This window comes from Phyllobates terribilis, unplaced genomic scaffold (assembly GCF_046119375.1).
Source record: "Phyllobates terribilis strain yellow unplaced genomic scaffold, ASM4611937v1 Scaffold_11__3_contigs__length_659146591, whole genome shotgun sequence".
In the NCBI taxonomy this organism is placed as follows: Eukaryota; Metazoa; Chordata; class Amphibia; order Anura; family Dendrobatidae; genus Phyllobates; species Phyllobates terribilis.
In genome coordinates, this window is record NW_027362771.1 from 212,337,026 (window position 1) to 212,361,037 (window position 24,012).

General features: G+C 48.6%; 1 protein-coding gene across 3 annotated transcripts in view; it reads right to left on the reverse strand.

Annotated features, from left to right (window-relative positions):
* Positions 1-19,971, reverse strand: part of ZCRB1 (zinc finger CCHC-type and RNA binding motif containing 1) — a 34,359-nt gene extending 14,388 nt beyond the window's left edge. Inside the window, exons 1-7 of one of the 3 annotated variants that reach the window (XM_073652024.1) lie at positions 19,729-19,835; positions 16,828-16,930; positions 16,500-16,528; positions 16,212-16,323; positions 16,025-16,132; positions 12,991-13,097; positions 12,829-12,904 (exon numbers count right to left, since the gene is read on the reverse strand). In XM_073652024.1, coding sequence (XP_073508125.1) covers positions 12,829-12,904; positions 12,991-13,097; positions 16,025-16,132; positions 16,212-16,323; positions 16,500-16,528; positions 16,828-16,930; positions 19,729-19,799 — 606 coding nt within the window. In that variant the 5' untranslated portion in view covers positions 19,800-19,835. Of the gene's footprint in view, positions 1-12,828; positions 12,905-12,990; positions 13,098-16,024; positions 16,133-16,211; positions 16,324-16,499; positions 16,529-16,827; positions 16,931-19,556 lie in introns of all 3 variants that reach the window. The other 2 variants (XM_073652026.1, XM_073652025.1) reach the window with 2 other exon arrangements.
* Positions 19,972-24,012: the final 4,041 nt, after the last annotated feature.

Consider the following 24,012-nt stretch of genomic DNA (forward strand, 5'->3'; position numbering starts at 1 on the left):
TCCGTCAGCACTTGGTCCGGGTACCCGTGTGGACGGCAAAAGTGCTGCTGGAAGGCTCTAGCTGCTGTTTGAGCCGTTAAGTCCTTGACCGGAACGACAACCAGAAACCGGGAGTAATGATCCACGATGGTTAACGCGTAGACGTAGCCACTTCTGCTTGGGGTCAGTTTTACATGATCCAAGGCTACCAGTTCCAACGGTTGCCGGGTGACGATGGACTGCAGGGGAGTCTTCTGGCTGGCACGGTCCTTCCTTCTCAGGTTGCACAGGCCACAGTCTCTGCACCACTTCTCGATGGTTCCCCTCATGCCTACCCAGTGGAACCGCTCGCGCAGCAGGAACTCCAGCTTCTTCCACCCGAAGTGTCCAGCTCCGTCGTGGTATGCCTCCATCACCATGGCTGCGTCTCTTCGTGGCACCACTACTTGCCAGAGTAATTCATGCGTCCGGGAGTTAACCATTCTGCGGCACAACTTCCCTTTGTAAAGGAACAGTCGACTCTTCTCTGCCCATAGTTGTTTGGCTTCCTCCGGAGCGTCTGGTTCAAGGCGAGCCTCCGGCCGAGTCAGCATCTCCTTCACCAGTCGGACGGCAAGGTCGCTGTCTTGCGTTTCCGCCCAGTTGTAGTGGGGTAAGGGGTTCAACGTAGCAGCCTGCTTACTCCTTACCCGGTGGGAATACTGGATAGTCCCATGACGGTGGAACGCAGGGAGTTCAACTTCTTCCAGTCCCTCCGGATCTTCTCCTCCGTCCGGCAGGTTGGGCATCCTGGACAGGGCGTCCGCGTTGGTATTGGAGCGTCCTGCCCGGTATTTGATTGTGAACTCGTAGTTGGACAGACGGGCCATCCACCTCTGCTCCAGGGCACCGAGTCTTGCCGTGTCCAGGTGTGTCAACGGGTTGTTATCCGTGTATACGGTGAACCGGGAAGAAGCGAGGTAATGCTTAAAGCGCTCGGTGACTGCCCATACTACGGCCAGGAACTCTAACTTAAATGAGCTGTAATTCTCGGGGTTCCTTTCGGTGGGTCGCAGTTTTCGGCTGGCGTAGGCAATTACTCGTTCCTTCCCCTGCTGGATCTGGGACAGTACGGCTCCTAGCCCGATGTTACTGGCGTCGGTGTAGAGGATAAAGGGCTGGCTATAATCCGGGTACGCCAGGATTTCGTCCCCCGTGAGGGCCATCTTCAGCTGGCGGAAGGACTCTTCTTCCAGCTCCTCCCATTTGAAGGGCGGCTTCTGGTTCTTGGCCTTCCGGGACTGGCCTATCAGGAGGTCCTGCATAGGTGCTGCCTTTTTGGTGAAACCGGGAATAAACCTTCGGTAGTAGCCTACCAACCCGAGGAACTGCCGCACTTCTTTTACGCTGGAGGGGCTTGGCCATTCCTTAATTGCGGTGATCTTATCAGGGTCGGGAGCCACTCCGTCAGCGCTCACCACGTGTCCCAGGTACTGCACCTTTGGTTTCAGGAGGTGACACTTGGAGGGTTTCACCTTTAGGCCGTAACTTGCCAGAGCTTCGAACACTTCCGCCAGGTGTTTCAGGTGGTCCTCATACGTCTTAGAATATACGATGACATCGTCCAGGTACAACAGGACCGTCTCGAAGTTTCTGTGGCCCAGACAACACTCCATTAGTCGTTGGAAGGTTCCCGGTGCGTTGCAGAGTCCGAACGGCATGCAGGTGAACTCGCTAAGTCCCATCGGGGTGGTGAATGCGGTCTTCTCCCGGTCCGCCTCTGCTACAGGAACCTGCCAGTACCCGCTAGTGAGATCCAAGGTAGAGAAGAAGTTAGCAGATCTTAAAGCAGCCAATGACTCCTCTATCCTTGGTAAGGGGTACGCATCCTTGTGTGTGATACGATTGATTTTCCGGTAATCTACACACATCCTCATGGTGTTGTCTTTCTTTCGGACTAAGACTAGTGGAGCTGCCCAGGGGCTACAGCTATCCCTGATCACCCCAGCCTCCTTCATGTCTCTAAGCATCCCCTTGGCGTGTTGGTAGTGGGCAGGGGGTACGGGTCGATACCTCTCTTTTATAGGAGGATGGTCTCCCGTGGGGATGTGGTGTTCTACCCCCTTGACTCGCCCGAAGTCTAACGGGTGTTTACTGAACACTCTCTCGTACTCCTGAACCACCCGATAGACTCCTTGTTTCTGGTGTGCGGGAGTGGAGTCAGTACCCAGATGTAGTTGCTGACACCAGTCCTCCATGTTTTTCTTAGAGCCGTTACCTTCCTCCGGGTGAGATGGAGGCAAGGGTTCCACAGATTGTATAGAATTTTGGTTAATGGTATATAATTTGGCTAGCGTGGCATACCGGGGCAGGTACACTTCCCTCTCCCCGATATTTATTATGCGAACGGGCACTCTCCCATGGCGTACATCAACCACCCCCCGTGCTGTCAAAATGGTGGGCCTACTGTCCGAGTAAACTGGTTCTACCATTGCCTGGTAATCTCTACCTCTCAGACCAATAGCTGCCCGGCACCAAATCATCATTTCACTTTTTGGGGGCATGGCAATAGGAAAAGGGTCACACATTCTTACGCTACCAATCTCACCGCCGGAGAGTTCCACCTGTTGCCGTCGCATCAGTGCCCGGATCTCTTTCTGGAGCACCCGCTGCTCGCCGGAGCTGGCGTTCTTGGCAACCTGCTGTAAAAGGAAAATCACCTCTGCAAGACAATTTTCAATTACATTAGTTCCTAGAGTTATTTTTGGGTGACTCTCATGTTTGTCAATATCTACAATGATCAGTCCCTGTGCTGCCAGTTCGACTCTACCGATTTTGATGGTCACCTCTTTAAATCCGATCTGTGGCACGGGCTGGCCATTGCTGGCGATGATACTCAAGTCGTCGTCAGGGTAGCGGGTAATATCCGAGTCATTCCAGTACTGCTTAAAGAGCACGTACGGGATGGTGGTGACCTGTGACCCGGTGTCCAGTAGGGCACTCATGGGAATGCCATCCAGTACCACAGGCAAGACTGGACGTCCTCCCACATATCTGTCGCGCCAGTTCGATGGGCCTGGTGATCTTTTTCCTGGGGGTTGGCCCTCTACCCCAGGTTGTGCCCGTTTAAAGAACAGTACCCTGCCATATGTCCAGGTCGATTGCAGCGGCGGCAGATGGGTCGTCCGTCCTCGCTGTATCGGTCACTGGGTCTTCCTCTGGCCGGTGGGGTCCTCCTTGGTCGACGCCACGGGATGTGCTCCGGTCCGGATGCCAGCTGGATCTTCCCTGGGGTGGAAGCCTGTAAAGACTGCACAGTTCGGGTTAGCGCAGCAACGCTCTTAGCTAGCTCTTGGACCTGATGGTGTAGGTCTGGAGCCGGGTCATTGTCCAAAGCCTGCGCATCAGCTCCCACAGGCCCTGCCGACAAGGGCGCCGCCTCCTGGTGGTAAGTGATAGCAGGGCGCTTGTGGGTCACAACGCCACCCGGTGCCGGTTCTCGGAGCACCCGGATGGCTCTGTCCTTGAACTGTGCAAAGCCCAGATGGGGATCCTGTAAGGCCATTGCCCGCAACTGGGTTCGGTGGGTATTACAATACAGTCCCTCTATAAACTGTTCGGTCAACAGCCTGTCCTCGTTTCCCACTCCATCAGGGTCGGTCTGCTTAATGGCCCTCAGGGCCTCTTGTAGGTTTAGTGCATAGTCCCTTATACTCTCATGCGCTCGCTGCTTGCACCCGTAGAATCTAAGCTTAATCTCGGCTGAGGTGCGGGTATCAAAGGTGTCCTTCAGCCGGGTTAGTATCCCTGCGACAGTCTTCCTCCCAGGTGGCCAGGATTTTACTTCCCTTTTGGCTGCCCCGGTTAGTTGGGCCACCAGGATGCTCACTTTTTGCTCTTCTGTGAGGGGGTACACCTGGAAGAGGCTATCCAGCTTTTCTCTAAAGTCATGCAGGGTATGTGACTCCCCTGAGTACTGGGGTAGCCAAGCTGCTCCCGGGATATAGGGCATGGTGAAGGGCATAACTGCAGCAGCGGTAGCGCTGGCGGGGGTTGAGGCAGTGAAGCTCTCCTCCGTATCCGACATCTTCCTCCCCCCTAGTGGACCGTGGCCTACCTTGCGATGATCCTGTCCCGTAGGCCGCGGCTCCGCAGTGGATCGTCAGGGTTGAGGACCTTCCGTCGCGCTCCTGTGACGTCGGCGTCTGCTGGGCTCCTTCCAGGACCTTACGCAACGTCCGGACGTGAGGCGGGGCTTCAGTTCTCGCGCGCTTTCGGAGTCCACGCCCCTCTTCTTCCCGCGCGGCGTCCTCAAGATGGCGTCCAATGGCGGGAAAACTCCACGGATGGCGGGAAGAAGGCAGAAGATGGCGCCGGATGGCGGGAAACTTCACCGATGGCGGGAAGAAGGCTGAAGATGGCGCCGGATGGCGGGAATCTTCACCACAGGTAAGTTTGAAAAGTCTCTTTTTCAGGCACGCAGTACCCGGTGGTTGCGGGCACGAGATCCTGCCGACTACGCCAAAGTTGACGCGCCCCTGGGCCTGTGTCGCGCTGCGTTGCGCACGCGGGAGCTTACCCGGAGCCGGATCTCTTGAGGGTTGTAGTCTCGTGGCGGTGACCCGGTCCGTGTCCAGGGAGTCAAACTGAGCGGCGATGTAACAGCGGTAGATGTAGGACGACTACGCCACCCGTTGAATGCAGCTATGGAGCTGCCGCTGCAAGACAGTCCGCTGAGGCCGGTGGATGGATGGTGCAGCGTAGATGGTATAACCCCCAACGGGAGGGGTATGGCCTCAGGGCAGCAGATGTGGATGATGGGGGTAGCAGGAACCACTCAGAGACGGTGCGGTGTAATTCAGGGTCTTTACTGGTAACAACGATAGACCCTCCCGGAGTACTTGCTAGTGAACGGGGCCTGGTCAGTCCTTGAGCAGATGGGATCTCCCCTGGCCAGGCGGAGTTGTAGGCCTCCCAAACTGACTGTACTCTTCTGGCTACCTTGCTAGAAGCGGATATAAGTAGCCCACGTCCCTGAGTGTACCGTGTGGTGCTCACCCGTATGGCCGGTGACTCGGGGCCTTCTAATGGCTTCCGCTCCACGATGGCGGTGCTGGTCCCACGCGTGTGACCGTGCCTTCGGGTTTCTGGGCCTGAGGACCTGAAATCCCCTGCCGGTCGGCTTCTGCTGCTGGGTAAGAGTTAGTCCCCACAGCCTCGGACGCCGGGTCCGGTAAGAAAGCTTCTCAGTCAGGGCGAGCTCTGCAGCTGCCAGCCCCTGACTTGTAGTAGTATTGCTCCCACTGAGCTTCTGCTGTTTCTTCCTGTGACTGTTTCTTGTCTCTACTCTCCTTGACTCCTAACCCTGCTTCAGCCCCGGGTTTATATAGGGGAAGTTCTTCCCCTCCCAAGACTGGGCAGGAGGTGTGGCACGCACAGGATCCCTGACCAAAGGACCTCCCACCTGCTCTCAGACATAACATCTCTATCACTGTGGCAACCAGACCCCTGGGGTGTCACAGATACATTAGGGGAGACCAGGTTGGGACGATGAAGCCACCTGGTCCCATGAATATGTTGTTTGTAATTGCCAGGTGGGAGCTTCCTGGAAGTCCCAAAGTCGCAGTTGTTCTATCCTAGGCGGGCCAGCAGAAGAGTGAGTGTGTAATGTTGTACTATTTTGGGTATTTGTTGGGACTGTTCTGTGTTAAGTGTCTGCTTGGTGGTTCATTAAAGTATTGCCACACTCTTTTACCCTCACCCTGTGTTGTTTGAGTAGTATTACGCCCACGGAAGACCCAGTGACTTCACAAATTGCATCTCAGCTGTTTCATTTTAATAAAAAAATTTTAGTATGCAAAGCCCACATCTCGAAGATTCGGTCACTGTCCAAATATTTCTGGACCTAGCTGTATATTAATGGTAAAAGCAAAGAAATGAGTTGGAACATGTGTTGGTCTAAGTGCAATATGTAGGTGCACATTCACACTGTGGCTATTAACAAAATTGACCTAGAATAAACACAATGAGAAAATACCCTGCAGTAAGTAAATAACATGGGGTACTTAGGTGACACTATTTTGATCATAAAAGCCGTTCCACCGCCACAAGGTGTACCCAATCAGGACAGTCCTATCTCTAGTATTAAACCTCTCTATATGCCAGAAGGCTTGGGTCCTGCTCTACCCCCATCTATTGAGGCTTAATACTGTACTCTATACACTCAGATACTGGCTGATGGCCACTTCACATGAATATTATTATAATAATGGCTGGACCATACACTATAAGCACATTTTACATTGTGTCCCCCCTATTTTCTTATGGATTGTAAATGTGCGAGCAGGGCCCTCACCTCTCTATAAATTGTGCTACATTGTAATATCTGATAAGGTTTGTACATGTTCCCTCTGATATTTAAACAGCTGCAGAATATGTTGGGGCTATAGATATAAAATAACTTTCTCCTTACCTATGCCCATAGCTGCTTTTTATATCTGCTACATTAAAGCAAACCTGTCTGCAGGATTTTGCTAAGTAAACTACAGGCAGTGTCATGTTGGCGCTATTGCACTGATTAATATGCTACATGAGGTGAAGAAAGCCGTCTTGTGGTTCTTGTGTAATCAGTGTTTGTAGTTTTGAGTTAATGATATGCCCGTACTCCGGGGCAGGACTGTAGGCAGGGTCTTATCTTATGCTCTAGGCAAGATCAGCAAGGAAAGACGTGCCGACAGGCCCACCCATCCATCCCTGTCTCTAGGATGAGGAACAAACTTGTGTTTCAGGGCAGCCTGATCTGGCCTAGAGCACCAGGATAAGACCCTGCCTACAGTCCCACCCAAGAGCACGGGTATATCATTAACTCAAAACTGCAAACACTGATTACACAAGAACCACAGGACGGATTTCTTCACATCAGGTATCATATTAATCAGTGTAACAGGGCCAACATGACAATGCCTGTAGTTTACTTAGCGAAATCCTGCCGACTGGTTCCCTTTAAGGCTAAGCTGTGATCTGTGGCTACAGATTGGTTTCTATGCTTGCAGGAATATGTGGTAGTCTGAGACACACCTCCTGTCTCACCATTGGTTCAGCCTGTTTCTCTCTCCTTTCACCTTAAGCACTGCCTCTGCTAATTGGTTACTTTTAGCACAAGTAAGAGGATTTCCAAAACAGCAAGTAAAGAATGCATATAATTGTCACACACATGGTAAGGGAACTAAACCTTAAAAGGATATCCCCTCTGCATAGAATAATGATTGCACCAAGTCTAGTGCTCAGCTGTTTGCAGCAGTCCCATAAACCGTGGATGGAGAAGGGGCCGTGCATACACTCCTCCACTCCATTCAGAACGGGGCTGAAGGGCGCAATCTCCAGATCGCTGGAGGTGCTTGGAGTCAGACTCCCAGAGGAAAAAAATCAGAGTGTTATCCTTTATCCAATGGGTAGAGGATAATTTGATTTTATGAGAATAACCCTTTTAATATCAGGAACCTAGAGTGTCACTAGTGTAGGCTCTAGGCTGTACTTCTTCTTTAGACTAAATATGAATAAGGTCGAAAGTAAGTAACTAAACTATCTTTCTGACTTTTTCATATTTAGCAGGCACTTCAATTGCCTGCAGATAAGTGGGGCCCGGGTCCTAAGTCTCTGATTGCACAATAGACCCCTGAGAAGTGCGCAGATGGGACGGCACATGGGTATGGTTTCAATAGACTAAGAAGCCTATTCAATCCATACGCCGTTCTCTGTGCATGCTCTGACAGCTGTGAGCTCCCATCTGCTGAACTGCGCACTTCTTAGGGGTCTAAGGCGAGATCTGTGGGGGTTCTCAGGACCCAGACCTAAACCAATTTGGAGGCAATTTAAGTTGCTTGCTAAATAAGAAAAGTCAGGCAGAAGGCTTCGTTACTCTAGGAAACGAAAAAATGATCTTTCAGTAAGACTGCTTTCTACTCCAAAAGACTGGAGAAGAGCAAATGTTGTCCCCATCTTCAAAAAGGGGAAGAAGGTGGACCCAGGGAACTATAGGCCTGTGAGGCTTACTTCTATACCAGGAAAGATCTTTGAACAAATTATTAAACAACATGTATGCAAGTACCTCTATAAGAATAAAGTGATTAACTAGAGCTAGCATAAGTTTGTAACTAATGAGTCATGTCAGACTAACTTACCGTATTTTTCGGACCATAAGACGCACTTTTTTCCCAAAAAATTTTGGAGGAAAATGGGAGGTGCGTCTTATAGTCCGAATGTTGGGGGGGGGGGTATATTTATGTGTGGTGTGGGGGGAGCGGTATCGGTGGAGGAGCGGGGAACAGAAGGCAGCAGCAGCCTACTGCAGCCTACACTGTCCCCACTGCTAAAGAAAATGAATATTCACTGCTCCCCACGCCCATGGGGCGTGGGAGCACTGAATATTCATGCTTCTTAATAGCGGTATACAGTGTAGCCGCGCTGCGGCTGCTGCCGTATATCTCCTGTGCCCGCTGTTAAAGGGCATGAATATTCAACCTCTCTCCGCACCTATGGGCGTGGGGAGGGGGTGAATATTCATGCCCTTTAATGAGCGGGCACAGGAGATAGCCGGCAGCAGCAGCGCCGCGGCTCTGCTGTGTGCCGGCTATGAAGGAGAGTGAAGTCACTGCTCCCCGCGCACACAGACCCGGCGTGGGGAGCAGTGACTTCCGGCAGCTGATCTCTCCTTGTGGGCCGTGCCTGGCAGTGACGTCATGCGCGGCTCACATGGAGAGATCAGTGCAGGCGGACCAGACGCAGCGCTGGAGGAGAGAGAAGAGAGGTGAGTAGGAGTGTTTATTTTTTTTTAATGTGCAGCCTGATGGGGATTAGGGGGACCATGCATACCAGGACAGGGATGAGGGGTGCCATGCATACCAGGACAGGGATGAGGGGTGCCATGCATACCAGGACAGGGATGAGGGGTGCCATGCATACCAGGACAGGGATGAGGGGTGCCATGCATACCAGGACAGGGATGAGGGGTGCCATGCATACCAGGACAGGGATGAGGGGTGCCATGCATACCAGGACAGGGATGAGGGGTGCCATGCATTCCAGGACAGGGATGAGGGGTGCCATGCATTCCAGGACAGGGATGAGGGGTGCCATGCATTCCAGGACAGGGATGAGGGGTGCCATGCATTCCAGGACAGGGATGAGGGGTGCCATGCATTCCAGGACAGGGATGAGGGGTGCCATGCATTCCAGGACAGGGATGAGGGGTGCCATGCATTCCAGGACAGGTATGAGGGGTGCCATGCATTCCAGGACAGGTATGAGGGGTGCCATGCATTCCAGGACAGGTATGAGGGGTGCCATGCATACCAGGACAGGTATGAGGGGTGCCATGCATACCAGGACAGGTATGAGGGGTGCCATGCATACCAGGACAGGTATGAGGGGTGCCATGCATACCAGGACAGGTATGAGGGGTGCCATGCATACCAGGACAGGTATGAGGGGTGCCATGCATACCAGGACAGGTATGAGGGGTGCCATGCATACCAGGACAGGGATGAGGGGTGCCATGCATACCAGGACAGGGATGAGGGGTGCCATGCATACCAGGACAGGGATGAGGGGTGCCATGCATACCAGGACAGGGATGAGGGGTGCCATGCATACCAGGACAGGGATGAGGGGTGCCATGCACACCAGGACAGGGATGAGGGGTGCCATGCACACCAGGACAGGGATGAGGGGTGCCATGCACACCAGGACAGGGATGAGGGGTGCCATGCACACCAGGACAGGGATGAGGGGTGCCATGCACACCAGGACAGGGATGAGGGGTGCCATGCACACCAGGACAGGGATGAGGGGTGCCATGCACACCAGGACAGGGATGAGGGGTGCCATGCACACCAGGACAGGGATGAGGGGTGCCATGCACACCAGGACAGGGATGAGGGGTGCCATGCACACCAGGACAGGGATAAGGGGTGCCATGCACACCAGGACAGGGATGAGGGGTGCCATGCACACCAGGACAGGGATGAGGGGTGCCATGCACACCAGGACAGGGATGAGGGGTGCCATGCACACCAGGACAGGGATGAGGGGTGCCATGCATACCAGGACAGGGATGAGGGGTGTCATGCATACCAGGACAGGGATGAGGGGTGCCATGCATACCAGGACAGGGATGAGGGGTGCCATGCATACCAGGACAGGTATGATGGGTGCCATGCATACCAGGACAGGTATGAGGGGTGCCATGCATACCAGGACAGGTATGAGGGGTGCCATGCATACCAGGACAGGTATGAGGGGTGCCATATATACCAGGACAGGTATGAGGGGTGCCATACATACCAGGACAGGTATGAGGGGTGCCATGCATACCAGGATAAGGATGAGGGGTGCCAGGCATACCAGGATAAGGATGAGGGGTGCCAGGCATACCAGGATGGAGGGATGCCAGGCATACCAGGATGGGGATGGGGACCACATATAAAAGTAAGGGGGGCGGCATATATACCAGGATGGGGGAAATTGTCAGAATTGGGGGACATTAACCCTATACCAGTGTCAGCAGAAGACCCCCACCCCCTTAAAAGTGCATCATGACCACATTTTTTGCTTAAATTTTTATTTTTTTATTTTCCTCCTCTAAAACCTAGGTGCGTCTTATAGTCCGAAAAATACGGTAATTTCCTTCTATGGCAAAATCACTGACTGGTTGGATCAGGGAAACGTATCTCATACCATTCTTATAGAAAAAATGACCAACTATGGAATGGGCAAGGCAACTGTTAGGTGGATTAATAATTGGCTTAGTGATCGGACTCAAAGAGTGGTCATAAATGGTTGCACATCCAGGTGGAAGAATGTCTCAAGTTGGGTACCACAAGGCTCTGTCCTTTGCCTTGTGTTGTTCAACATCTTTATCACTGATAAAGGAACTGAGGGTAAACCGATTACATTTGCTAATGACACAAAGCTAGGAGGGATAGCTAATACTAGAGAAGAGAGAGAGAGGATTCAAAAAGACCTAAATAAACTGGAGCAGTGGGCAGCAACCAACAGAATGATTTTTTAACAAGGAGAAATGCAAAGTCCTACATCTGGGCAAGAAAAATGAAAAAGGCATATACAGAATGGGAGGAATTGGGCTAAGCAACAGCAGGTGTGAAAAAGAATTGGGTATACTAATAGATCACAGACTGAACAGGAGTCAACTGTGTGATACAGCAGCAAAAAAGGCAAACGCAATTCTGGTTTGCATTAACAGAAGCATAGAGCCTAGATCACGTAAAGTAATTATCCCCCCCTACTCCTCCTTGGTCAGACCTCATCTGGAATACTGTGTCCAGTTCTGGGCACCACATCTTAAAAAAGACATTGAAAAACTGGAGCAAGTTCAGAGAAGAGCGACCAAAATGGTGACCGGTCTGCAAACAATGTCCTATGAGGAATGGTTACAGGATTTGGGAATGTTTAGCTTGCAAAAGAGAAGACTGACAGGAGACTTAATAGCTGTCTACAAATATCTCATGAGCTGTCACTCTGTAGAGGGATCAGCTTTATTCTCATTTGCACAAAGAAAGACTAGAAGCAATGGGATGAAACTGAAAGGGAGAAGATACTGATTAGAAAAAAACTTTTTGACAGTGAGGGTGATCAATGAGTGCATCAGGCTGCCAAGAGGAGAGAGGTGGCGAGTTCTCCTTCAATGGAAGGCTGAGGCTGGACAGACACCTGTCTGAGATAGTTTAGTGAATCCTGCATTGAGCAGGGGATTGGATCAGATGACCCTGGAGGTCCTCTCCAACTCTACCATTCTATGATTCTACTACAGCCTCTAATTAAACATCAGCAGACATGGCAAGTTTCAGTCTGGGATGCAGGGAAATTCGTCAGGTGATGCTGCACCTTACTACTGTGTCACAAAAAACATTTATTATAGACCGGCCTGTAATGTGCGATACTGAACAATATTTCTGTTGAAAGCCGATATTCATAAATCACTTGAGAATCCAGCAGTGTTCATACTAATGGAAGCGTGCAGGGTAGTTTATTAAATGATGTGTCCAGGCTTGGGACTAGTGACTGCTGAACTGTGACAGCGCACGCTAATAGTTCCCAGGTTTTACTGGTGTGAGCGGGCAGTCACGGGACTGCATGTATGCAATTTGCATAATTAGAGTCACATGCCGACTAGTCATGTTCGCCTTCTTTCCATAGAAGTGAGTTGAGAGAAGCCGGTCACGTTTAGTCAGCATATGACTACAAGTATGAAAATCGCATGCATATGGTCATGGACCGCCCTCTCACAACAGGAATAAAGAAGAATTGCGCACTGCATGCTGTCACAATTCACCAGTGTGCAGTCACAGAGTGACTATAGACTTTGTCCCACACCAGGACAACCCCTTTAAGACTGGAGTGTTATACATTAGTCTTCATTTATGATGTGCTGGAATAAAATGCCTCTCAATGAATGTGGCACATCTTCTAGGTACCCGGGTACTAAGATCATAACATGACTTTTGTGGTGTAAATTATAGTGAATCTGTAGGGCTTTATGAAGCCTCGCCCCTTCTTGCTAGTTTCCGCCCACTCAACTTAAAAGGAGGCAGGGCTAACAAAATTCGCAGTTTTGCAAAAATTTGCGACTTGAATGGCAGTTTTCTGGTGTGAAGTGCTTGTTGAATTCCCCAATCTACTTATCCAATTACCCTAAACCTGCACGGCACCCAAACCCACAATTTGTTTTGCCGGCAGTCTCTTATGATGTTGGCCGGTTACAGCTCCGTGGTAGGAGGCTCTGTAAGACTTGCTACAAGGCAAAGGATGTTACAGTAACAGAAGTCGATTATCCCGGCCATTTAATAACTGTACCTGGAACGCTATGGCTTGACTAAGACTGTCAAGAGCAGGATCTTCACCTTCATCCTCACTCTGTTCTTCTTCAACTCTAGGAGAGTAAATTTGTGGACATGTAAGGGCTGTGTACATAATAATAGTACTCGGTCATGGTTAAAAGGTGATTTGATTCCTTACACTTCTTCCACTTCAACCCTTCTCTTTCTTTTCTTCTCTTTCTTTTGTGGAGGTTCCCGATCTCCAAGCATATTTTTTGGACAGGCATAACTCAAGTGACCGGTGTCCTATTATAGTTTACAAAAAGAAAAAATTATATATACATATTTAAAAAAAAAATGAAAGAGACAAATCAGTGAACACAGTTACACGCATTGTGAGGGGTTGCGCACAATTGGTTACGGCTCATGGATTTTGCAGTTTCAAAGGCAATTCCTATGCTTAAAGAGAACCTGACAGCACAATTTTGTAATGTAAAGTAAATACAAGGCCCTAATGGTGCAATTATACAGTCTAAAAGGACACCTTTGGTGAAAAAATCCACTTGGTTGTTCTTCTTTAATCACCATTTGAATTTTTCTTCTAATGAGATTTAGGCGCGCGCAGCGGCCCTCTGCCTGTCTCTGGGGTTTGAATGACAAATCACTTGTTTGTGAGTGACCGGCCTCCTATTTGAAATTTTTTGGCCAGTGTCATCTTTGCCGCTCGCAGCGAGTGAGCAGATTGATTGCTTTGTCTTGTCATCGATAAAATGCCACTAAGGGCAGTGCATGCATAGATTGATAACTCTGCTCAACAACATCTCTAAAAGACGTCATTGATCCAAGATCTCAATCTGTGCATGCCTTTCACTGAAGACCAGCCCGGAAATAAATCTGCGCATGCGCCGCCCTTTCAGTGAAGACCAGCCCAGAAATAAAGCTGCACATGCGCCGCCCTTTCAGTGAAGACCAGCCTAGAAATAAATCTGCACATGAGCCGCCCTTTCAGTGAAGACCAGCCCAGAAATAAATCTGCACATGAGCCGCCCTTTCATTGAAAACCAGCCCAGAAATAAATCTGCGCATGCGCCGCCCTTTCATTGAAAACCAGCCCAGAAATAAATCTGCACATGCGCGGCTCGCAGCAAAGACAACGACAGCTCAAAATTTCATACGGAAAGCAGGTTACTCACAAAAGTATGACAGGTCAATTTCAAAAACCAGAGACAGGTGGAGGGGCCGGGCAGGAGCAGAAGACCCAGCCCCTGTGCACTTAAACCTCATTAGAAGAAATCTTCAATTAGTGACTAAAGAACCATCACAAAGTGGATTTTTTCCCCCAAGGTGTAATTTTAATTTGCATAAAAGATCCATGACTTAGCTATAACTTGCAAAATCGTGCTTACAGGTTCTCTTTAAAAGAAGTTGTCCACTACTTGGACAACTCCTGGTCATCCCCCACGCTTGACCCCCCATAAAATAATAAAGCTTGTACTCACCTCCCGTGCTGGCGCCGTTCCCGCGGTGTCAGCACTCACTCTTCCTGGGGCTGCTGTGCTATTGTTGTAACACGTAACACTGGCGCCCAATTACTTCCTCTTCATGTTCAGTTCATACGAAGATGGGGACAGTGACGCCAGCGCTGATGGGGTGCCGGTGTCATGTGTAACAACCCTGAATGAGATCCCAAGGGAGAGCGAGTGCTGACATCGGTGGAACGGCACCAGCACGAGAGAAAAGTACGAGCTTTATTATTTTATCGGGGTAAAACATTTAGATCAAGAAGGGGGATGTCCAAGTAGTGGACAACTCCTTTAAAGACTTTATTCCATAAACAGCATTTATTACCTGTCCGCAGGATAAGTGATAACCAGACATTTATCTGGCCGCTGAGATCACTGCCGATCATAAGAACAGGGGGGCCCAAAGACACCTGTGTTCTTAGAGGGGCAGTGAGCCACTCCACACTCCCATGGACAGTCAATGAGAACATACACTGTCCGCACACTGCAATTGATGAAAACATACCACTATTGTTGTACACAAAAAAAAATGAGGTACTTACTTAATATTTCTTTTTCATAAAGTGTAAAAGCCATTCAACCAAGTCAAGGTGTACCCGATATGGATGGTCCCCAAGTCTACTGACTAACCTCACCATGTGCCTAACCCCCTAGGCTGTGCATCCAGATCCATCCATCTTTCCCAGAACGCTAATTAAAACCTAAGTCAGATCATATATTTTCCTAGTCTATGTAAAGCCTGAATCACAGTTAGGAGTCATCCATATTAGGTCACCTTGACGTGGCTGGATGGCTATTTGATCTATAAATGTTAACCAAGTACCTCACGTTTTTTACATATATTGCAATAGTGGAATTTATGAATTCATTAATCACTATTTATATATATCCTGTTACAGCCCTCTCTCCCACTGTATAACCAGTGACCCAAGTGGAGATATACATGAAAATCACTTTATGCCAGCATCATAAATGGGGGGGGGGGGAAGGGCAGAGAAGTATTTACTTATGAAGAATGGGAATATGAACAGTAGTGCATTGAATCACCCCGTGGGTTACCAATTTTTAAAATGTGCCTGATATCTACTTCCACACCAACTTCTTATAGAGATTATAATGCTTTTCTTAAATTTCAGGATTCAAGTTTTATATATGTTGATCATAAGTGTAAAAATTGAACATAAAACTATTGCTTCCAGGACAAGTTTTCTACATTTATTAGAACACAAATGTACCTTCATCCCCTTGTAGTTATTTTTTTTTAAATAGAGGACACTTTAAAGGGAATCTGTCACCAGGTTTCGCTCAGGAAAAATCCGGAGCATTTCTGCATCGTGGGCACATAGCCTTACACTGTAAAAATAATACAATTAGCAGCAGTTTGCATTGACAGGCTGCAGTAGTGATACTCTGCACAAGACCACTGCAGCTTGTGCTGTCATCAACAGCATCACCACTAAATGCAACGATTGGCTGCACCAGTCACATGCGCTGATGACATGACATCACTGCTGCAGCCCGTCAGAGACCGGCGAACAGGCATAAGGTGAGCATTTCTGTGACAGGCATGCAACCCTATGGAACTCTGATCACTTTATACCAGACAATCTACATACACAATAAAGCGGAAGATCTCCAGAGATGGGGAATGTGTGTAATGTTTGGTCCCTGTTGGTAGTAAAGAAATCTTTCTGCTATTGATGTACTCACCCCACATTCATAGCACCGGGACTTGTCAGTGTAGTTCCGCCTGCGTATGAATTCCGTTGCTCTACCATTGTCGATGGCGATGCTAGCGCTTATTACTCTGCCAAAGAGCTGAGAGACAGGACCAGATTTGTGTAAGAAGTGATACATGCCGGTAGTTATGATCCCATGTAGTATGAAGACAGCATACCTGCTTGTTGTTCAGTGCTCGGACACAGTTCTGCGCAGGCTCCTTATCTAGAAACAGAACAAAGGCAACACCTCTACTTCTCCGGGACTCTTTGTCCTTTAAAATAGTAACTCTAAAAGACAGAAATACACACGCCGGACAGTCAGCCAGAATGTACTCCCTTTCATTACTCTGCAGTAGTGTCCTCTCTCCCTCCATGAATCGCAGCGGTCACTGAAGCCAGATTGATGGCACATAATATACACTGTGACTAGTAACCATGGATGTGATTTTTTTTCATTTACTTACTTGACTACTTTCCCATATTTTGAAAATATCTGAAAAAAAACAAAATAAACATGTAAGGATTTTATTGTCAAATCAACATATGTTTTATTAAAGAGAATGTGTCACCTTACAGCGCCTTATTATTAGGGCATCTATAATAATGCCCCTCTGTCAGCTCAAGGCTCCCCATGCCTTATCCTCGAAAAATGGAAGAAGCACTTGAGCCCCCTCCACAGCGCACAGGGTTAATATGACCCCCATCTGCATGCACACCGGTAATACTCTAGCTGTTTAGGCAGTGCACCCACTGATACCCCTTTAGCAGGGCATTGCTGTGCCATATACATACCCTGTGGAGATCATTGTTAGTCAGCGAGAATGGCAGATTAGACACGTACACAGTACTCTTGCTGGGTGCAAGACCTCCACTCATTGTATCTAGGGAAAACCACCTGAAATAAAAAGAACACACCTTTAGGCTATGTGCACACGGTGCGTTTTTTGTGTGCTTTTGATGCGTTAAATCCGCACAAAATTGGCTCCAAAAATGCACTGCAAACCTTATCCCATGATTTCCTGAGTTTCTGCAAGATCTGTGCACATGATCAGGATTTTTCCTTGCAGAATTTCATGTGCGGAAAAAGAAGCAGCATGTCTATTCTTTGTTTAGGAAAAACGCAGGCAAAAGTGCACAATGCATTGGAAAAAACACACGGCAAATAAACAAGCAAAAAAGCACAAAAAAACGCATGAAAATGCAAAAAAAGAAATATATATCAAAAACGCATGGAATTTCCCGAGTGTTTTTGCTGCTAAGAGATGCAGAACCTTACAGAAAAGGAAATCCTGAACGTGCGCACATAAGCTCAGATTTTTCATACATGATGTCATTATGTAGACAGCCAACACCTTCACCCATCTATCGACAGCGCTTTAATAAAAAGGACATTCAAGTGAAAACGCGTTGTTAGACTTGCTGCATGTGTAATTAAAAAAAACAAACAAACCCTATTCATCTTCAATCAAAATGTGCGGTTCAGTGTGGCCTGTGAGTCTCCTTACCTCCCGGATCTGCTTGTGACTAGCCAGGTGCAATGTCAAAAGAGGAGCCGGGAAGTTAGGAGATCTGCAGGCCTCCGGTCCAGTGCTCACAGACTACTGACCTAACCGAAGGACCGAGTCCCGCAAAGCAATTCTCCTATTTCTAGTGGAGAGTTAAAAATAGAACCTTGGGCAATCTGAATACCACTTTAAAGGGGTTGTCCACCACTTGGGACTTATTTTTAATAAATGCATATACTGCATTTGGGGCTAACATTTTTGTAACTAGTTTTCACTTAAAAAAAACAGCAGTTTGGCTTTTACTGGCTTTTTGTCAAACAGATGGTGTGTGGTCATCAATCATCTGAGAGGATCTCAGAAAAAGCAAAAAAAAGTGTTAAAATCTCATTGCCAGACCTTTGTAGTTAGCTGACTGACAGATTCTCAGTTAACTCATTCTGCAGTGCAACACACAGGCTATAAAGGAAAATGGTGCAAAATGGTTATTGAAATCCAATAGCTAGTAATGATCTCATCCCCAATTACATGCACTTGAGTAAAAAAAAAAAAAAAAAAAAAATTCCTCCACAGGTGGACAACCCCTTTAATCATCTTTCAGACATGGTCAGTAATAGTACGCACCAGTCGGAAAGGCCGGTTCAGAGGGGGCTCCGGCGGTGAGCCCGCACTGAACCGGGCACATGTCAGCTGATTCTTACAGCTGACATGTGCCCACAGCAGCAGCGGGTGGAATCACGATCCACCTGCAGCTGTTAACCAGTTAAATGCCACTGTCAACCTCTGACAGCGGAATTTAACAGTGCTGCACCGGAAGAGCGGCCTTAGCCCTGCCCATCAGTGACCCTGTCACGTGATCGCGGGTCACTGATGGGTGGGCATGGCAACCCGGGGTCTGCAGCAGACCCCGTGGTTGTCATGTCTCGCTAGCTATGAGCGCCACCTAGTGGTCGGCGCTCATAGCACAGGAACATTTCTCCTGCATACAGGCGATCTGCTCGTCGAAGCGATCAGAAAACTGCAGAGAAGCAAGCAGAAAGTGTAAAAAAAATGTTTTTAAAAATATATAAAAGTTTAAATCACCCCCCTTTTGCCCCATTCAAAATTAAAAGAAAACAAAAAACCACACACATATATTTGGTATCGCTGCGTTCAGAATCGCCTGATCTATCAATATAAAAAAGAATTCATCTGATTGGTAAATGGAAAAAAATTCCAAATGCCAAAATTACTTTTTTTGGTCGCTGCAACATTGTAATAAAATACAATAATGGCCAATCAAAATATCGAATTTATCCTAAAATGGTATCAATAAAAACTTCAGCCCGGCCCGCAAAAAATAAGCCCTCACCCGGCCCCAGATCACGAAAAATGGAGACGCTACAGGTCTCGGAAAATGGCGTCATTTTTTTTTTTTTTTTGTGCAAGCTTTGGATTTTTTTTCACCACTTAAAAAAGAACCTATACATGTTTGGTGTCTACGAACTCATAATGACCTGGAGAATAATAATGGCAGGTCAGTTTTAGCATCCAGTGAATGTGGTAAAAAAACAAAAACAAAAAAAAAAAAACAGTGGAACTGCATTTTTTTTTGTTTGCAATTTACCGCACTTTTTTCCCCGTTTTCCCGTACACGATATGGTAAAACCAGTGATGGCGTTTAAAAGTACAACTCGTCCCGCAATAAATAAGCCCTCACACGGCCATATAAACCAAAAAATAAAAATGCTATGGTTCTGGGAAGGAGAGCAAAAAATGAAAACGCAAAAACAGAAATTGCTCCAGTCATGAAGGGGTTAAGTCTCACAGTCACGTGACTGAGCTGTCGAGCTGTCTTCATAGGATGGGGTTTCACATCACTACAGCCTGGTCAGAACACTAAAAAAAGAAACAATAATGGAGCTTTACTTTCCTCTTTGAAATCCTGTAAAAAAAAAAAAAAGTTATGCTGGTGATATTAAAGGGGCTCTCCGAGCTGTCAGAAGGCCATACATATCAGATCGGCTGTAACCAGATTACCTGACACTACAGGCTACATGTATACATGGAGGGGCTGCAGGGCGTGCAGGAGTGCCGCAGCCCGTTCTACCACCTGATCGGCAGCAGCGCCTGGACCCGACAGGATAGCAATCACACAGGACTGGGGAACAGCGCAGTGAGACCCAGCAGAGAATGTCCCTTCAGGGCTCACGTAGAAGGTCCTGTGCACCGGCTCCGGTAACATGGGCTCAGGAAGGTCCTGTGCACCGGCTCCGGTAACATGGGCTCCCCTCAGCCTGCAGCTCACCAGTCTGCGCTTCCGCTTCCTAGGAGCGTGTCTGCACAGAGCCACCGTCCATCTGTCCTGTACCGCAGCGAGCACTCCTTCGTGTGCAGGAGAGAAGAGTCCTGCTACTTCCGTCTCCACCGCAGGAGCCATTTTGAAGGAGCCACTTCTCTCAGGTCTCTGAACACATGGCCGCTCATGAAGAGCGCACCGCTCAGTGGGTCCGGGAGGGTTGCGTCTGGGTCGGAGTTGATCTTTTGAGGTTCTCACATTCGCCACTCCGATCTAATGCTTTCAGTGCTGAGGCGTCTAGATCGGAGGTGATTTTTTTGTGCTCCTCATTTTAACAACTTCGATCTAGACGCTTCACTGCTGAGGAGACTAGATCGGAGTTGCTGGAGTGAGGGCCTCAGTAGTCCCCTCCGCTGTAGACAGTTCCGCACTGACACCACTAGATGGAGCTGATTGCAGGATCCCCATACACAGTCCATTCTAGCCGCCTCTTCTGGCTTTTTAGTGTTTTTTTTTAATGCTTTTCTATAAAATTGCTCATGTTTTTAATGGAGCAAACATCACAGATCAGATATGATTTTTTTACACATATATATTTTTGCACTATTGTATATAATGGATTTTTACACTCATATTTTATGTATTTTTACATCCTTATTAGTGTTGAGCGAGTATGTTCTATTAACCCTTTCGCCAAGTATGCTCGGGCCGAGCACCGAGTATTTATAGCTGCTCGGTGATAAGGTTAAATCGCTCCCGTGTGCATGATTTGCGACTGTTTGACAGTTTTATTACATGGCAGGAATGTCTATTTCTTACACATTCCTCACATGTAATAAAGCTGTCAAACAGTTGCAAATCATGCACACGGGAGCGATTCAACCTTATCACCGAGCAGCTATAAATACTCGGAGCTCGGCCCGAGCATACTCGGACTGAACATACTCGCTCAACCTTAATCCTTATATATTTTATGGATTTTTACACTCTTACATATTTTAAGGATTTGGGCAAAATTCTTTTTTTTTTCTGATTAATAAAATGTGCATTCTTATTGTCGCTTTATGTAATATAAAAAATGACACTCAGCAGTGATTGTTCAGTTTTCCCAGACTGACTTTTCCTGATTGTCCACCAGTCCTGTCCGCAGCAGCAACATTGTGAAGAATAGGGAGAGGCATAAAAGAATGCCCCCGACTGTCACCATAATGTACAACACAGAAGTGACATCAGTTATTACAGAGATGTCCGGGGTCACTGGAGAACATTTCTGTTATAATTTACGCCACTTTTGTGATATCAATTCTGATGATTCTGTCGGCTGCTCCGTCGCTGTCACCACCCTCCCCGCAAATCTCCACCCAATCTTAGTTTGTTTGGAGGGGATTTTTTGAGGACCTCCTTTTCCACTCGACTGCACTCCAAGGAGGCAAAGTACACTTTCAAAAAGTGAGATGCTGAGCCAGCCCTCTAAGAATATAAGGGATATTTTACAGTTAAGCACATGATTTGGGAGGGAAACAAAAAAAAAATGTTTTCGATAATGAGTGAGGTGAATAGAATTGAGGTGATTTTTTGAGGACCTCGCTCCAGCAGCTACATTCTATTCACCTCGCTACTGAACCATCTACAGTGGAGGCTACGGCGAGAACCTCAAAAAATCACCTCCACTCTAATCACCTCACTAGTGAGCTGCCTACAGTGGAGGCTAAAATGAGGTCCTCAAATAATCACCTCCGATCTCGGCGGCTCATTACAAATGCGGCTAGAATGGAGTTACTGCAGTGCAGGGATGTAACGAGGCCCAGGAATACATGAGATTACACGTGGTTTGTTTTCTTGAATAGTAATTACATTTTTTTTACATATGAAGAAAATTGCACCTGTTGTGCCCGGCGCCATTCATCCCCAGCACAGAGCGGGCACAGACTGCTCCTGTCGGGGATTCATCTGCCTCTGCTGACGTCCCGTCGACATCACGCCCCACCCTGTCAGCAGAAGCAGCTCTGAATGCCCGACAAGAACAGTCTGAGACCGCTCTGTGCCGGAGAAGAATGGCGCCGGGCACAGCAGGCAGGTAGGTAGAAACAACCTGCTTGTTAGTGTCACCGATGTATCAGGTTTGACAGGCAATCATTCTGGATCCGGCTGTAGAAGGTCGCTGCACTTGGCCTTGCAGATTCCTGTCACGCTGGGTGAGGGAAAGAACAAGTGTTCAACGATGGGAAGAGGTGGAAGGAAGTCCATCAACTAGGGAAAGGGGGAGTGGAGACCCCTAGGTAGATCTAATATCATTCTGACTACCCTATCGTCCCTAAATAGGTTCCACACCTATCGCCGAGCAGGAAACCTAATCCCTGATTGTCCCTAAAGCTAGGCCCTAGGTAGGGAGGGGACAGGGTAAGCACTAGTCAGCCCCCACTGCAACTAAAGACAAGAAGGTAAACAGACAAAAGGATACACTTAGCTTGAGAAGACACCAGAGAGAACTCCGCTGTCCACTAATACCATGGTATCCTACCCCGGACCCCGGCTTTCTGCACCTCCTCGCTTCGGAGGCGACTCCGCCCAGGCTCGGGGCTTCATAAATCAGTGCACCCTGCACTTTGAACTCCTGTCCCACCAGTTTAACTCCGACCGGGCCAAAATTGCCTTCATCATGTCCCATCTCACCGGGGAGGCCCTGGCCTGGCTAAATCCTCTATGGGAGAGAGGAGACCCCCTGGTGTCCGACTTGCCTGCCTTTCTTATGGCTTTCCGGAAAGTCTTCGACGAACCCGGACGGAAGACCTCATCCGCATCATCACTGCTACGCCTCCGTCAGGGAAGTCTCACCGTGGGCCAATATGCCATACGGTTCCGTACCCTTGCCTAGGAGCTGGCCTGGGATAACGACGCTCTGGTATCCGTCTTCTGGGAGGGTCTGTCCGGCCGTATTAAAGATGAACTTGCCGGTCGGGACATTCCTACCACTCTCGATGACCTAATAACTCTTGCCACCCGGATTGACCTACGGTTCCAGGAGCGTGCCAAAGAGGCCACCCATGAGAGGAGGTTTCCACGTCTAGCTCCTACTTTTCAGAAATCCGTCTCTCCCCAGGTACACTCTCCTGAGCCTATGCAGGTCGACCAGACCAAGATGGTCAAAACCCGTCAGGACTTACGCCGTGCCGAGGGGAGCTGCTTCTACTGTGGCAGTAAGGAGCACCGGATCCGTGCCTGCCCGGAGAGGTCGGGAAACGCCTGTGTCTAGGTTCGCTCAGAGAGGTCGACCTAGACAAGAATAAATCCTCTCCATCTCTGCTGCTGTCAGTCTCAATTGTCTGCGGGGAGAACCGTTATTTCGAACTAGCCCAACTTGACTCTGGAGCAGCCGGGAATCTTATTTCACAGTCCCTGGTAGAGAAATACCGCATCCCCACCAAACCTCTGGCTGTACCCTTGTCTGTTGCTGCCGTGGATGGGGGTCTCTTACCACGCCCCATCCAACTCATCACCAAATCCATTACTCTGCAGGTGGGAATGCTGCATTCTGAGAGTATCTCCTTTCATGTTCTGCCTGGACTCTCTCACGCCCTCTTGCTAGGTCTACCTTGGCTCCAGAGACATGCACCCGTGCTTGACTGGCAGACCGGAGAAGTCCTTCGCTGGGGACAGGACTGCCATAAGACCTGTCTGGTTCCCGTCCATCCCGTCCGTCCTTCTCCTACCCCAGCTAATCTACCTGGACTTCCGATTCCTTATTGGTCTTATGCTGATGTCTTTAATAAAAAGGAGGCAGAGACACTACCCCCTCATAGACCATACGACTGCCCTATCGACCTGTTACCTGGTACTACTCCTCCCCGTGGGCATATTTATCCATTATCCGCTGCTGAGACCCGGTCGATGTCCGAATATATTGAGGAGAATCTGGCCAGGGGATTCATCCGGAAATCTACCTCCCCGGCGGGAGCAGGCTTCTTTTTCGTCAAAAAGAAGGTCGGCTCTCTCCGTCCCTGTATAGACTATAGAGGCCTTAACCAGATCACGGTGAAGAATAAGTACCCCCTTCCGCTCATTCCGGAGTTATTTGATCGTCTGAGGGGGGCTAGAATCTTCACCAAACTGGACCTCCGTGGGGCGTACAACCTGGTTCGTATCCGTCAGGGGGATGAATGGAAGACGGCATTCAACACCCGGGACGGCCACTATGAA